Source organism: Tachysurus vachellii, chromosome 3, assembly GCF_030014155.1.
Source record: "Tachysurus vachellii isolate PV-2020 chromosome 3, HZAU_Pvac_v1, whole genome shotgun sequence".
Lineage (NCBI taxonomy): Eukaryota > Metazoa > Chordata > Actinopteri > Siluriformes > Bagridae > Tachysurus > Tachysurus vachellii.
This window is the reverse complement of record NC_083462.1, coordinates 31,986,362-32,001,519: the sequence shown is the minus strand read 5'-3', so window position 1 is coordinate 32,001,519 and position 15,158 is coordinate 31,986,362. Positions and strand designations below refer to the sequence as shown.

The window sequence follows — 15,158 nt, the reverse complement described above, 5'->3', positions numbered from 1 at the left end:
CAGAGTCAGGGCTCTGTGCAGGACACTCGAGTTCTTCCACTCGAACATTAACACACCGTGTCTTCATGGAGCTCTGGGCTTTGTGCACAGAGGCATCGTCATGATACATCCAAATATGTTGCAACAATTTGGGGAAGACACACATATGACAAACAGAAGTTTTTTCTAGATTCTTTTCTGGCATCTAGGTGGTGGAATGAACTTCCCCTAGATGTTCGAACAGCTTAATCACTGACTGTTTGCAAGCTATATTTCCTTAGTCTGTGACCTAGTGAACCAGTTTTGAGCTATTTATTGATAGAGACTTCAAAGCAGTTTGTACGTACTCTTGGGCAAAAGCCAAATGCCATAAATGTAAATGTGTGTGACGGTCAGTTGTCCATAAACGTTTGGCCATAAAGGGTATATTCTTGTTTTTACTGTAGATGATAATGGAGCTGGATGCACAGTTAAGTTACTGTAATTAACTTTGATGAAACCATATTTAAAATACCTGCAATGTGACATTGGGGAAGAAACTTAATGTTCCCTGATTTTGCCTTATTACACTCCATGACAAACTATTTCATCTCAGGGGTCAAACTACTGAAAGACGTGCAAGTGCAAAAAATGCTAACCTGCAAAAGTTAACTCTTTGGTAGAAAATGCTTTTCAAGTGGATGTTAGGACAAGGACACACACCGCCAATGATGTAATGATTTTTTGCATGTGGTCATGTCCACAACCTGTGTGGTCTGGGCTTCATATTGGAGAGGTTCAAATGAGGTAGTTAAAATATGAAGGACATTTCAGTTCAACCACAACCACCAATTTTTTTTAATTTTTTATGAATGTCACATAAAGCAAGATGATAAACTAAGAAAGGATTCATAGGAACATTTGGTGATTTTCAACATGCTTTAATTAAGGTACCTTACTTGGGTTTAGCAAGAGCAAAGAATTTAGTGAATTAGCCTCACAGGACTGACTTTGTGAACTACTCCCCCTGCTGTTAGCAATTCGTCATTGCAGCAGACTGATGAAGTGATTTGCTTTGTAGGTGGAGCGACAGAATTGTTTGTCCTAGTTTAAGGAGCTTGCCTGTTTTAAGACAAATATGACTACTGAAACAGCAGAGAGTACTGAAGGAGTTCATCAGGTAACAAAAAAAGGCAGGGTGAGTATTTATACAGTAAGTCAAACCTCTGTAGTAACTGTAGACTGATAAAGAGACTGTGAAATAGTACTTCTGTTATAAGTACTTCTGGCATAAGGGCAAGTATTTTAAAGCTGAGTATTTAATCAAACATTACTACTTTTCATAATCAGAGAAGATTTTTTTTCCTTCATGTTGGTCCCTTGTTGTTGTTGCACGTGTCGTGTTTTAAGTTTAAAACATTGTGACGTCATAGTATCTCACGCGCAGAGCAGAACTCCACATATAATAACAAGTAACAAGTAAAAGTCCTGGTTTACTCTTTTTTTTTTCTCTCTCAACCAGCTCTCTTTACTGCTCCGTGATCAGAAAGACACTATGACAAAACTGTTTATGGAAACCTGATAATTTTTTTTTTTGAACACTCCATTCCTTTGCTGTTCAGTCTTTCCTTGGCTAATGATATTACAGCATAAAACATAATGATATTACAGCATAAAACATAATGATATTACAGCATACAGCATAATGATATTACAGCATAAAACATAATGATATTACAACATACAAACATAATGATATTACAACATACAGACATAATGATATTACAACATACAGACATAATGATATTACAACATACAAACATAATGATATTACAGCATAAAACATAATGATATTACAACATACAAACATAATCCTATTACAACATACAGACATAATGATATTACAGCATACAGACATAATGATATTACAACATACAAACATAATATTACAGCATAAAACATAATCCTATTACAACATACAGACATAATGATATTACAGCATACAAACATAATGATATTACAACATACAGACATAATGATATTATAGCATACAAACATAATGATATTACAACATACAAACATAATGATATTACAGCATACGAAGACGTCCTGTATATTTGTGTGTAGCTGATTGAGGAGGAAGTCCACATACTTTCAGGTGTATAGTGTGGCTTTGTTTTTGCACAAATTACAGGACTTTACCCTTTTTTTTTTTTTTACTACTACACTCTCTGACACGGCTCTGGATGATCGGGTTACGATACTCAATAAGCTGCCATAATACTTGATATTTTTTTACAGAGTGTAGTTTACTTTGCTTTGATTATAAAATATGTCCAGATTACCACTAGGCTCATGTCTCAAAGTATTATGTAGTTGTCATGTATCATGTAGCACTGACACATTAGTTTTATGTAAGAAACACTGCAACCATACTGGAAAAATAAAATTCAGAACTATTAATATTTTTTCTAAAAATGACCTTCTATTGACTGACTGCAGTGTCCAATGGAGGACAAACAGTCCAAAGAGATGAAGCAGATCTGGAAGGAGTGTCAGCAGGAGAGTTTTTGGTACAGAGGTAAAAAACAACAACAAAGAAACAAACAAAAAATACTATGTCACTAAATATTTTAAGTTTACTCTAGAAACAGTCAGATTTTTTAAAAAGTGATTACAATGGGTATTGGATCCTTTACACTTTAGGTAGTTTAAACATTATGTTTGAGCTTCAGTTTAAGTGCTCACAATAACATGAATAATATATAGAATCTTATTAGTCCAATCAGTCGATGCTTTTAATGTCTGACTGGTGTGTGTGTGTCTGTGCTTGTGTGTGTGTGTGTGTCTGTGCTTGTGTGTGTGTGTCTGTGCTTGTGTGTGTGTGTGTCTGTGCTTGTGTGTGTGTGTGTCTGTGCTTGTGTGTGTGTGTCTGTGCTTGTGTGTGTGTGTCTGTGCTTGTGTGTGTGTGTCTGTGCTTGTGTGTGTGTGTCTGTGCTTGTGTGTGTGTGTCTGTGCTTGTGTGTGTGTCTGTGCTTGTGTGTGTGTCTGTGCTTGTGTGTGTGTGTCTGTGCTCCTGTGTGTGTGTCTGTGCTCCTGTGTGTGTGTGTCTGTGCTCCTGTGTGTGTGTGTCTGTGCTCCTGTGTGTGTGTGTCTGTGCTCCTGTGTGTGTGTGTCTGTGCTCCTGTGTGTGTGTGTCTGTGCTCCTGTGTGTGTGTGTCTGTGCTCCTGTGTGTGTGTCTGTGCTCCTGTGTGTGTGTCTGTGCTCCTGTGTGTGTGTCTGTGCTTGTGTGTGTGTCTGTGCTCCTGTGTGTGTGTCTGTGCTTGTGTGTGTGTCTGTGCTTCTGTGTGTGTGTGTCTGTGCTTCTGTGTGTGTGGCATTCTTGTATAATGGCTGGCAGCTGTAGACTCTGACTTGACTGCCGAATAGAAGCACGATGAATGAAATACAACTCTGAGCTCTTTTTCTTTGTTTTTTATTTTCTCCTTCATGACTGTATAAACTTTGTAGAAATCCGGTTCATTTGCTGTTTTCAAACTTTCAACTCTGTTTCTTTTCCAGCTCTTCCTCTCTCAATTGGTAGCATGGCCATCACCGGTGGCTTAATCTACAACGGTAAATTTTCCAGCTCTTAAGCTGTTCAGAAACATTCTCTTAATTAATTTGTTGATTAAATGTGTTCACCTAACTTAACAGCTGTGCAATGTAATTGTGTTTATAATGTTTATTCCGTATTTGTTTCTAACAGGGGTTTGGAAACAATCAAAACGCTTCGGCCCATTCCCTAAGCTAGCATGTAAGTCCTTGGGAAATGATGCTGGAAAACATCACTCATTTCAACTCGTACTGTTTTGTGATCTGAAGGAAGTAGTTACAAATGCACCTTTGTACAGGGATATTATGCGTTGCTCGACATGTTTGTACTGACGCAACCACACCTTAATATACTTAGCTAAGCTGTAACTGATATAAAGGGGCCCACTGTATATACAGGAAAAACTGTATACTGAAAAACTAACAGGCGTCAAAAATCTACTACTAAATAGGTCATTTTGGTAATGTAACAACCCTAACTTTCCCCACTCAAAAAAATAATATAATAAATAATAATAAATAAATAATATATATATATATATATACAAATGAACTTACAAAAGTCTCTGTACTACTGACGTTACTTCTGGTGTTAGTTTAATTCCATCAGCTTTGCGCGGGTCCTGCAGACGGTGTTGCGGCTTCTTCTACTTTCTTACACTCCTGACACACGTGTGTGCAGCGTCTGTGAAAACAAAAGCAAAGTGCTGTGATGCAAAACATTTGAAACATTTGATTTTATATATATATATATATATATACACTTCACACATGCACCTCAAACACAATTACATTTAAGTTTGATTAGTCGTGATACAATAGGAAAATTATGTGTCTTCATGCCAGCCTTCATTTACAGCCTGCAGATTGATTTCCTTTTGTAAGTCCAGCCACCGTTTAGTCCCTGACTTTTTTTAGATTTAAAAAAATCAAGTTAATTAATCATGATGTTTACATTATAAAATGGATAAAGAATCTTCAGTAACTAATTCATTGAATGCAAACTGTTTACCACTGTTTGCCTTTGCAACCTATTTTATTTACAGAAAAACAAATGTATTGACCGATCACTCAAGTAGTACTGTATATGCGTTCTTGTACATTTATTAAAGATTTTTTTTCCTTTAAAAACAAAACAAAAAACAAAAAATCACTAGTGATGGTGATCTGTGTGCTGTCTGTTTCAGTGGCAGGTATTTTGGGTTATGCAGTAGGAAAAGCTTCTTACGTAGGAACGTGTAAAGAAAAGTTTCAGAAGCTGGGACCAGATTTCAGCAAAGGCTTTGGTCCAGGATGGGGTCCATGGTCTGGACCTACTTCCTGTGGATGTCATGGACATAGGTGAGTAATAATGTGGACTTGTGACCAGTGCTATTTTTTTTCTTTTTTTTAACTTTTTCTCCTAAACAAAACATTGCTTTTCTGGCAATTCCAGCTGTCTCAGTAAAACACACAAAACAGTGGGCTCTGATCATTGTCAGTACTTCATGTTTTTTCCACTTTTTCCACAGTTAATGAGCATTAAAATGCCATTTAACCATTTCAAATGTTTTGCATCACAGCACTTTGCTTTTGTTTTCACAGACGCTGCACACACGTGTGTCAGGAGTGTAAGAAAGTAGAAGAAGCCGCAACACCGTCTGCAGGACCCACGCAAAGCTGATGGAATTAAACTAACACCAGAAGTAACGTCAGTAGTGCAGAGACTTTTGTAAGTTCATTTGTATGTGAAAACAATTAAATAAAGTCTGGTCCAATATATTTTTGTTGAACGTGTGAAAGTGTGTGTCTCCAGTCGTGTAGTTTATGCAAACCCCACAGTGATACACATTAAATACCCTAACGTGTTTACACTGAAATACTTTGTGATGTGCTAAATGATTCTGGTACAATTTGTTATGTGGTGCATTTTCAATAATTCTGTGAGAATTCAGTGGTTTGGTTGAGTCTCTGATGTCACTGGGTGGTGTGTGTGTGTGTGTGTGTGTGTGTGTGTGTGTGTGTGTGTGTGTGTGTGTGTGGTGGGGGTGATAGCTGTTATACCAAGTCACATTTTATACAAAAAAATAAATCAACTCATTGTACAGATTCATAATAAGATAAATATCAGATGCAAAGTGAAATGATAAAGGTTGAGACACAAACATGGGGTTACTTTTTATATCCACTGACTGTATCAATCAGATTATAAACACATTTCATACATCATGTATAAAACATTTTTAAAATGCGAAAGTTATTAAAAACACTTCCTAAAATAAAACAACACTGGGCTGTAAACTGTTCTGCAATTTCTGGAGTTTGCTCCCAAGAATTTTCACTGTGGTGATGTCAGTCAGTCATTTTCTACCGCTTATCCGAACTACCTCGGGTCACGGGCAGCCTGTGCCTATCTCAGGCGTCATCGGGCATCAAGGCAGGATACACCCTGGACGGAGTGCCAACCTATCACAGGGCACACACACACACACACACACACTCATTCACTCACACAATCACACACTACGGACAATTTTTCCAGAGATGCCAATCAACCTACCATGCATGTCTTTGGACCGGGGGAGGTGACAATAAACAAAGTGTGTTGTGTGTGAGTGTGTGTTGTTGTGTGTTTGTGATGACGTCACCACAAAGTAACACAACAGCAGGAACAAAACTGGACCTGGTTCTTTATTTAAAACTCTAATAACATGAGATAACAAGAGGCTGTGTTTAATCCCCATGTCATTAAAGTCTGTAGTTATTAGTTTTAAATAGAATCTGAACACTGTGGATCTTATACAAAGGTCTTTATGTGTCAGGTTGTTGCCAGATATTTCTGCTGGTCGTTTCATGATGCTGCTACCAGCTGAAGACTCGACTGTAAACAAAGGAAGTGAATATTTACATGTTCAGTCTGGTGTAGCAGCACTCGGCTTAAACTAACGCTTATATATTTACATAAAATACTGTTTACATAAATTAAACTTTAAAAAAAAAAAGTTACAACTTTCTACAAAAAAAATATATTTGGAAGGAAATGGACGCTCACACCCTACTGTAAACAAAACTATCCGTTTCCACCAATCACCGTGTGTAACCGTGTGATCGACTTGTGCAGTCACCAATGACAGAAACACAAAACAAGCGTTTCCGGGTGGGTGTTATCCAATCGCGTATCGCGATAGGGCGGGCTTTCTCCTTTGCACGAGGAAGCAGTGACGGCTGATTAGTCGAGCCAAGAAATATATCCAATTGACTTGTTTAGAAGGCGGGGCTTTGTTTAGAATCTGACCTATCAGAGTGCATTTCAGGTCGGTTTAACGTGTTTGGGTGCAGCGGAGATGTCTGACACATGTCTTAACCAATCCGTAACGTCGTATGGGCGTGGTTAGGAAATCTTCCGTCCAGTTGAATCGTTCGTGGGCGTGTCTGACACTGGCACGTCCCGCCTTCTGGCCGGTCTGCAGATTCGCACACAAATACAGTTGAGTGTTTGATAAAAATGCACTCAGATGCGACAAGTAAGTATTTCAGTATCGTAACAGTGCAGTTTTGTCGACACGGCGGCGTCGTTAAGGGCGAACTTGTAGCGTTTTGTTGTGTGGAGCCGTGTTTTTGTCGCGTTTGACGCATTTTGTGATGATAAAAGTAGCGACAACACAAAAATACACCGAGATCAAACGTGTCGGGGGTTTGTGAGGTGCCACAAAGGTGTCAAACCGTGTTGTGTTTGTGATGATGATGATGATGATGATGATGGTCCTGTTCGGAGGAAGCGATGAGATCTGGTCGTGTTTAGACAAAATGCACTTGTGTTTTATTACCCTTTAATACCCCGGGAATATAACTGCCCCAGGTCTGATCGGTGCATGACAGTAAATATACAGGGGCACAGCACGGAAAAATACAGGGGGGGGAAATGTGACGCAGTTGGCTACATTTTGAGAGCCTGTGTGTGTGTGTGTGTGTGTGTGTGTGTGTGTGTGTGTAGTGATTGTGTATAGTGTTGGTGTGTGTTGATGTGTGTGTGGTGTGTTGATGTGTGTATAGGGTGTGTGTGTTGATGTGTTGGTGTGTGTGTATAGTGTGTTGATGTGTTGGTGTGTGTGTATAGTGTGTTGGTGTGTGTGTTGATGTGTGTGTGTATAGTGTGTGTATGTGGTGTTGGCGAGACATACTAACAGCACTTCAACACAACGCTTGGATCACAGAACGAGGCGGTTTGTGTTGCGTTTTGCTTCGCACTCATCAGTTCATCAGAGTGTCAGAATTAAAATATTTCGCGCGGAATTCTGGGAAATGGAGTCCACTCGGACGGTCCCGACTCGCTCGAGCCGCGCCACGTGGACTACAGGTCCCACAAGCCCCTGCGCGCTGTACATACTTTGTAAACTCGTCACAAGTTGTGCATGGCTTTATGTTTGGTTTGTTAGTGTTTTTTTTTTCCTTCCCAGCTGTTTGTTCGTGTCCAGTCGCTGTGTAGTGGTGTGAAAAGGTTATACTGCCTCTTTAGGCTGGGAAAAAACATCCTCTATAATATTTGTTATGAACAAATGATCTGCATGGGAGTAAAAATAGGAAAAAAAACTATTATTGTCTCATCTCTGACACCCATCATGGCGTAGATAACAGATATAAAGGATTGGATAGAGAAGAAATTTCCAGCATTTGGCAGACACCATTATATCCAGAGCAACTTACATTATCTCATATTTATACAACTGAGCAATTAAGGGTTAAGGGCCTCGCTCAGGGGCCCAACAGTGGCTCTGGGATTCAAACTCACAACCTTCTGGTTGGTGGCCCAACACCTTACCCACTAGGCTACCACATGCCCTTCTCCTTAATTAATCTATTAATAGGCAGCCATCGTTTTCTTCCTCTTCCTTTATAAGGATGACATAATCTTACAGATTGCACAGATATCTTTTCACTGTGTAAACTGTGTTTACATTAAAACAACAGCTTAAAGATGCACTAGTTTGGAAAACCGCGACCCTGTTCAAACTGCATGTTTGTGTTTACGTTAGCCACCTGTCAGTCATTTATTTATTTATTTTTATAGAAACGACCCCAATGCTTCGCTTTCCCTTCACTCCATCTCCGTCTCCGGCTAACGATGACAGCTAGCTAACACACTAGTAGCTGAAAGAAAAACGTTAGAGCTGAACTTCCTGCACTTTATACGTAGTGCTGTAAGTGTGCTGTTTAACAATTTAAATAGCTGAAGAAGAAAAAAAAACAACAGCAGAAATTTCGACATCTATGTACATGGAAGTTGTTGTTCTTCTGACAAAGTTTAAAAATGTGAATAAAGCACCTTTAAATTACAAGAGTTACAGTTCATTTAGACTTCAGCTTCCTCAGCTCACTGTTTGACTTGAAGCACATCCAGCGCTGACCCACATTCGATTTAAGAATTAGGCTGAATTAGATACACGTGTTAGTATGTTGGTGGATGACTGATGTTGGCCGATGTTTGACTCTCTTGTAGATTTTCAGCTGAACTCCCACTTGTCCACACTGGCCAGCATCCACAAGATCTACCACACACTGCACAAGCTGGTAAATATTCATCTTCCTCATCTTCTACATGCGCACCAACAGCAGAGAAAAACCACATAGGAACGTGTGCATGTCTGTAGCTATTTAGGATGCGTATGGGGAAACGATGATCAGAGGAAATGGGCAGCTGTCTGAGGTTTTTTTTTTGTTTCAGTTTCATGATGTTCTTGTTTAAATGTATTGTGTATATAAAATTCTGTTAAAGCATGGTACGGTTTGTCAAAAAATCCTATATGCAATGATGATATACAAACATTAACATTCTTATAAAGTGTGTATAGATCGATATGTGTGCGTGTTTCTTTATTTCGGTATTTATATTTTATTTTTGCCACTAATCGAGCTACTCTCATGGGTTATTGTGTTTTTTGTTTTCTGAGACTTGGATGGGTGAGAGCAGGCAGCTTCTGTGAAGGTTAGAGTCTTAAAACGAGGCTGCCTTCTGATTTCCCCACACACACTCAAGCGCACACACACACTTGCATTGCACAGCAGTATGCTAATGCATTTGACAGGCTCTGCTGCTTTGTATTTTGTGTGTGTCCGTGTGTGTGTGTGTCCGTGTGTGTGTCCATGTGTGTGTGTGTCCATGTGTGTGTGTGTCCATGTGTGTGTGTGTCCATGTGTGTGTGTGTCCATGTGTGTGTGTGTCCATGTGTGTGTGTGTCCGTGTGTGTGTGTCCGTGTGTGTGTGTCCGTGTGTGTGTGTCCGTGTGTGTGTCCGTGTGTCCGTGTGTGTGTCCGTGTCCGTGTGTGTCCGTGTCCGTGTGTGTCCGTGTCCGCGCGTGTGTGTCCGCGTGTGTGTGTCCGCGTGTGTGTCCGTGTCCGTGTGTGTGTCCGTGTCCGTGTGTGTCCGTGTCCGTGTGTGTGTCCGTGTGTGTGTCCGTGTGTGTGTCCGTGTGTGTGTCCGCGTGTGTGTCCGCGTGTGTGTGCGTGTCCGTGCGTGTCCGAGTGTGCGTGTCCGAGTGTGCGTGTCCGTGTGTGTGTGTGTGTGAGGGAGAGAGAGAGAGAGAAAGATGTCCAGTGTAGTTTGATATTTTTTCCCCCCCTCAGAACCTGACTGAGGACGTTGGGCCAGACACTCACTCCACAGGTAATAACCTCATCTGTAGTCCATTTATAAACGACCTGTCCTCTACAACTACCTCACAAAGCTTGATCAACATCCCAGAGAACCACTGACTGTGTGTGTATGTGTCACCCTCAGCCTGCTGCTCCAAAGCCATGCCCCCGAGGAAAAAGAGGAGGCCCACTGCTGGAGATGACCTGTCTGCAAAGAAGAGTCGCCAGGACAAGTACATTTCACAACTCCATCCCTTCCTAATCATCTTCTCATCTGTTTATTCACTGAATCATCATTTTCACTCTGTGTCCTCTGACTTAGCCATTATTCAACCCATCTGTCTGTTATACCTATCTATCAATCTGCCAATTAGCACTTCGCACTCTTGCATAGCAGAGAGTCATAATACTTTATTTGTCAGCTAATTATTCTGCAAGATCCAATTTATAATGAGCTTTTAAATTAGGTGAACTCACTTTACAGGCATTTTTAGTCTCTTTAGTTATGTTAGTTTATTTTTTTAAAGACATGCGTCAGTGTAATCAGACACGGAAAAAGTCTAGATGAGTGTTTTTTTTTTTTTCTTTTCGTTTTAATCATTTGGTCTTTTTAGTCCAAATCTTTGTGCATTCTGGGAACACGCCTGGTGTATCTCAGGACACCAAGCACACACGTTCACACGCTTTTTTTAAACCTAAGGGTAACATAGTAACACCAGTCCACCACCATTTTAATTTGGAGGAAACCCTAAACCTCAGAGAAAAACCCACACAGTCACGGAGAGGACGTGTGAGAACAAGAACCCAGACAAACTGACTCGAACCCTGGAGCTTCACCTCTGACTGCGCCGTCGCTACGTAGTTTGATCAGAAGTAAAATATCCCGTAAACAACAATTTTTAACCATTGGCTAGAATAAGACTTGCTGCCTAGCCACTTTTGTTAGATATTGAAATTGATGTTAGATTAACCTGCCATTAGAAATGAAAACAGTCTAACTTTGTTAAATATAAGCCTTTGTCATGTTTGACACACAAATGTTTGAGAAGCTACTAGCTAGCTAACGTAACTAAAGAAAATCCTCTGCCATAGAGCTCAATATATTTCTCTCGATCATATTTAGTCACCAGGTCATATCATTTTTATTTAATCCATAAATTTTTGCCTGACTCCCCTGTCCAAATTCATTGTGCTGTCTTTTTAAATGCTCATGGACCAGAACTTTCCAGTAGCTACTCCTACTAGTGTTAGTTTGAAGCTGTTATACATATTTATATATATATATATATATACATATTTTCTGTGGAAGTATTGGAACAGCAAGGAAGAATAATTTATTATTATCTTTTCAGAATCGGGTTTATTGGCCAAGTGTGTTGAAACACTTGTGTGTTTCCAGCTAGTGTTAATTTCGTCACCTATTTTTAATTTAGTCTTAGTCTTAGTCTTGTGCCAAATGTCCTTGTTAGTTTTAGTCATATTTAGTCATTCACATATCTTTATTTTGTTAGTCAAGTTTTAGTCGACTAAAAGTCTCGTCATTTTTGTCTAGTTTTAGTCAAAAGAAAACTCAAGGTATCTTAGTCAAGTTTTAGTCGACTAAAAGTCTTTTAATTTTAGTCTAGTTTTAGTCAAAAAATTGTAGTCTTTTTTAAAATAACACATTATTACTGAGATTATTACTGATAAACATTTCAGTAAAAAAGTGTTTCACAGATGTTTCACTCGAACTTGACTGAACATCACATTTTTTACTTTATTGTTACTGCTTTTAATCGTAATGCAAAGACCGGTCATCGGGACATAAGCTGTCATGTACAATAAAAGAGCCTGTGCAGCGACAGGAAATATAATTTAACACAAAAAGCCTGACTAGACCAGGGGTGGACTTGCGCTCGGATGAATCGTTTCTACACACACACTAAACAGCGCGAAGCCGCGAACTCGTTGTGAATATTTTAAAGGCGTAACAGCTGATGAAAAAGCAGACAATTGTAGACGAAAATGAAGAGAGATTTTATCTTAGTTTTTATTTTATACAAAACATTTTCGTCTCGTCTTTTTTCGTCAACAATAATGCATGTTAATTTAGTCTTAGTCAGCGTTTTTGGACAGCGGTGCAGTCTCGTCATCGTCTCGCCTTAGTCATGAAAAAAAAAAGGTTGTCTCGTCTCGTCTGCCGAAATTAACACCAGCTGGAATTTCCAGCTGTTTGTGACTCTCAAAAGTACAGACATAAATAACACTATACTATACAAGACAAGATAACACAGATGAGAGACAATATAGACAGTACAAGTATTAAATATGAATACAGAATATATGACTGGTCAGTTATGTACATAAAGTATAAGAGTGCATGTTAGTGCAAATAAATAAATAATAATAAAAAAAAATATTATGCTTTTTGTACATTATATAGCAGCAGATGTGTGTGTAACATATACGGATGATGTGATGACTGACAGTTCTGATAATGCAGTACTTATACATATGATGCAGGGAATATAATTATGGTGAGTTGTTACCAGTTTTGGTAAGCAAAGTTCTGTAGCGCCTGCCAGGATGGAGGAGCTGAAAGAGGTTGTGTCCAGGGTGTGAAGGGTCAGTAGTGATTTCTCTTGCTCGGTCTCTGGTTCTCGTATCGTACAAGTCCTGTGGAGTGGGCAGGGGGGCGCCAATTATTTATTCTGCTGTTTTTACTGTGTGTTGCAGTCTGTTTCTGTCCTGTTTTGTTCCTGCACCAAACCAGTTGGTGATGGATGTACAGTACGTGCACAGGACAGATTCTATGACTGCAGTGTAGAACAGCATCAACAGCTCCTGTGGCAGACCATTCATACTTCCTGAATTGGCGTAGAAAGTGCTGGGCCTTATTGATGATGGTGTTTATGTTGCACTCCCATTTTTAGGTTTTGGGAAATGGTAGTGCTCAGAAACTTGAAGGCCTCCACAGATGACACCGGGCTGTTGGATATTGTGAGGGGGAGTAGTGTTGTGGGGTCTTTCCTTTTTTTTATGTATGTATATATACACTGTACACACTGCCTGCATGTGAGAAGTTTGATCAGAATTTCAGCTTTCATTTCCTGATATTTATGTGTGGATTGGTTAAACAACATAGATGGCAGACCACCCAATGTTCAGGTGAGCAAAAGTATGGGATCAGATAGGAAGAACTGCCTCAAGCTGGTGAGTCTCTGACATCACCAACTGTTACATTCTTCTTTTATGATGTTTTTCCAAGTTTGTTTATTTCAGGGTGGTTTCTCCACTGAAATGCTGCTCAGCTGGTTTAAGGTCTGCTGATTGACTTCGCCAGTCTAAAATCTTCTACATTTCCCTGTGTTGAAGTGCTTTGTCGAGTTTTCAGTGTGTTCTGGATCATTGTCTTGCTGCAGGATGAAGTTCCTTCCTGTTTGAGTAAATGCAGTGTTTATTTTATTCATCAGTGAGAAAGATCCAGAAGCAGCCATTCATGACACCACCAACACCACCATGTTTCATCTCATGTGTTGGAGATCCTGATCCTTTCTTCCTCCACACTTTGGTCTTTCCATCACTTTGGTAGACTTTAGGACTTTCGTGGCTCATCTCTGTATTTCTTTGTCTATCTCTGTTCTGAAAGTCTTGCTCCAATGGTGGATTGTGAGTCCTTCATTCCTGACCTGCGGAGGTTGTTGCTGATGTTGTTTTGGGGGTTTTCTTCACAGCCCTCACACTGATTCCTAAATCAGTTGTTGTTTTTCCATGGCTAGATCTGTTTAGTACCTGGTTGTTAATCCATCAGTGGTTTCTTTCTTTTTCAGGACATTCCACATTGTTGTATCGACTATACCCGATGCTTGTGCCAATGCCTCGGTTTGATTTTCTCTCTTTTCTTAAAATGGCATGTTGAACAACAAATGTAGTTTTCACAGATTAAACACAGCTCAAACCAACAGTAGACATACAGAGCTAAAATAACAGGACACACCTGGGCAAAAAAAATACCGGTCAGTTACCATGTTCCTATATTTTTGATGACCTGTGTTAAACAAAAGGTGCTGTGTTGTGAGTTATGGTCTAATAAAGTCGTGGCCTAATGGTTAGAGAGTTTGACTCCTAACCCTAAGGTTGTGGGTTCGAGTCTCGGGCCGGCGATACCACGACTGAGGTGCCCTTGAGTAAGGCACCGAACCCACCCCAATGCTCCCCGGTCGCCGCAGCATAAATGGCTGCCCACTGCTCCGGGTGTGTGTTCACGGTGTGTGTGTGTTCACTGCTGTGTGTGTGCACTTTGGATGGGTTAAATGCAGAGAACGAATTCTGAGTGTGTGTCACCGTACTTAGCTGTATGTCACGTCACTCACTCACTCACTCACTCACTCATCTAGATGTAAATGTAAGGAATAGAAAGCTGAAATTCTGATCTGTCATCTCATATCCATCTTTGATCTCAAACCCAAATGTGTTCAGTGTTTAGTAAGAAAAAAAAGTAGTCTTGCTGTTCCAATAACTTTAGATGTATAAAATATAAAAGAGCAAAAAATAGATGCATATACAAATTTCTTTTACTATTTTACCTGCCAGTTCGATCAGCAATGTCTTTCAAAGGCGCTCTGTACGCATTAGATTAACTGATTAACTGATCTGTAATTTAATCATGTAGTTATTTTTTCAGGTGTAACGTGTACGAGAAAAAAGTCAATGAAATGTAGTCCATAAAAATCATGTTGAGTTTTAAATGTCAAATTATGGTTTTGTACAGTGTGTCTGTGTGTGTCTGTGTCTGTGTGTGTTCGTGTCTGTGTGTGTTCGTGTCTGTGTGTGTGTTCGTGTGTGCTGTGTTTTCGTGTGTGCTGTGTTTTCGTGTGTGCTGTGTGTGCTGTGTTTTCGTGTGTGCTGTGTTTTCGTGTGTGCTGTGTGTTCGTGTGTGCTGTGTGTTCGTGTGTGCTGTGTGTTTGTGTGTGCTGTGTGTTTGTGTGTGCTGTGTGTTTGTGTGTGCTGTGTGTTT

General features: G+C 39.8%; 2 protein-coding genes across 6 annotated transcripts in view; both read left to right on the top strand.

Moving 5' to 3' along the window:
* The first annotated feature begins 1,000 nt into the window (after positions 1–1,000).
* Positions 1,001–5,314, top strand: ociad2 (OCIA domain containing 2). Of its 2 annotated transcripts, none has more exons than XM_060866801.1 (6): positions 1,001–1,156; positions 2,461–2,539; positions 3,521–3,574; positions 3,708–3,755; positions 4,741–4,894; positions 5,138–5,314. In XM_060866801.1, exons 1-6 carry the CDS (start codon positions 1,097–1,099, stop codon positions 5,214–5,216), a joined length of 474 nt encoding a protein of 157 aa, XP_060722784.1. In that variant the 5' UTR covers positions 1,001–1,096; the 3' UTR covers positions 5,217–5,314. The 2 variants fall into 2 exon arrangements, with proteins under 2 accessions (XP_060722784.1, XP_060722785.1); XM_060866802.1 differs by having other exon boundaries at positions 1,023–1,138.
* Positions 5,315–6,975: 1,661 nt separating this feature from the next.
* The window catches only part of dcun1d4 (DCN1, defective in cullin neddylation 1, domain containing 4 (S. cerevisiae)), a 19,196-nt gene continuing 11,013 nt past the window's right edge, over positions 6,976–15,158 (top strand). The window contains exons 1-4 of one of the 4 annotated variants that reach the window (XM_060866797.1): positions 6,976–7,056; positions 9,030–9,100; positions 10,154–10,193; positions 10,308–10,395. In XM_060866797.1, coding sequence (XP_060722780.1) covers positions 7,038–7,056; positions 9,030–9,100; positions 10,154–10,193; positions 10,308–10,395 — 218 coding nt within the window. In that variant the 5' untranslated portion in view covers positions 6,976–7,037. Of the gene's footprint in view, positions 7,057–9,029; positions 9,101–10,153; positions 10,194–10,307; positions 10,396–15,158 lie in introns of those variants that run through there. The other 3 variants (XM_060866798.1, XM_060866799.1, XM_060866800.1) reach the window with 3 other exon arrangements.

Excerpts from the sequence above, each read along its gene's own strand:
- ociad2 (XM_060866801.1), top strand. The coding sequence starts at position 1,097 with ATGACTACTGAAACAGCAGAGAGTACTGAAGGAGTTCATCAGGTAACA. Across the intron at positions 3,756-4,740 it reads CCCATTCCCTAAGCTAGCAT|TGGCAGGTATTTTGGGTTAT; the intron begins GTAAGTCCTTGG and ends TGTCTGTTTCAG. Across the intron at positions 4,895-5,137 it reads TGTGGATGTCATGGACATAG|ACGCTGCACACACGTGTGTC; the intron begins GTGAGTAATAAT and ends TTGTTTTCACAG.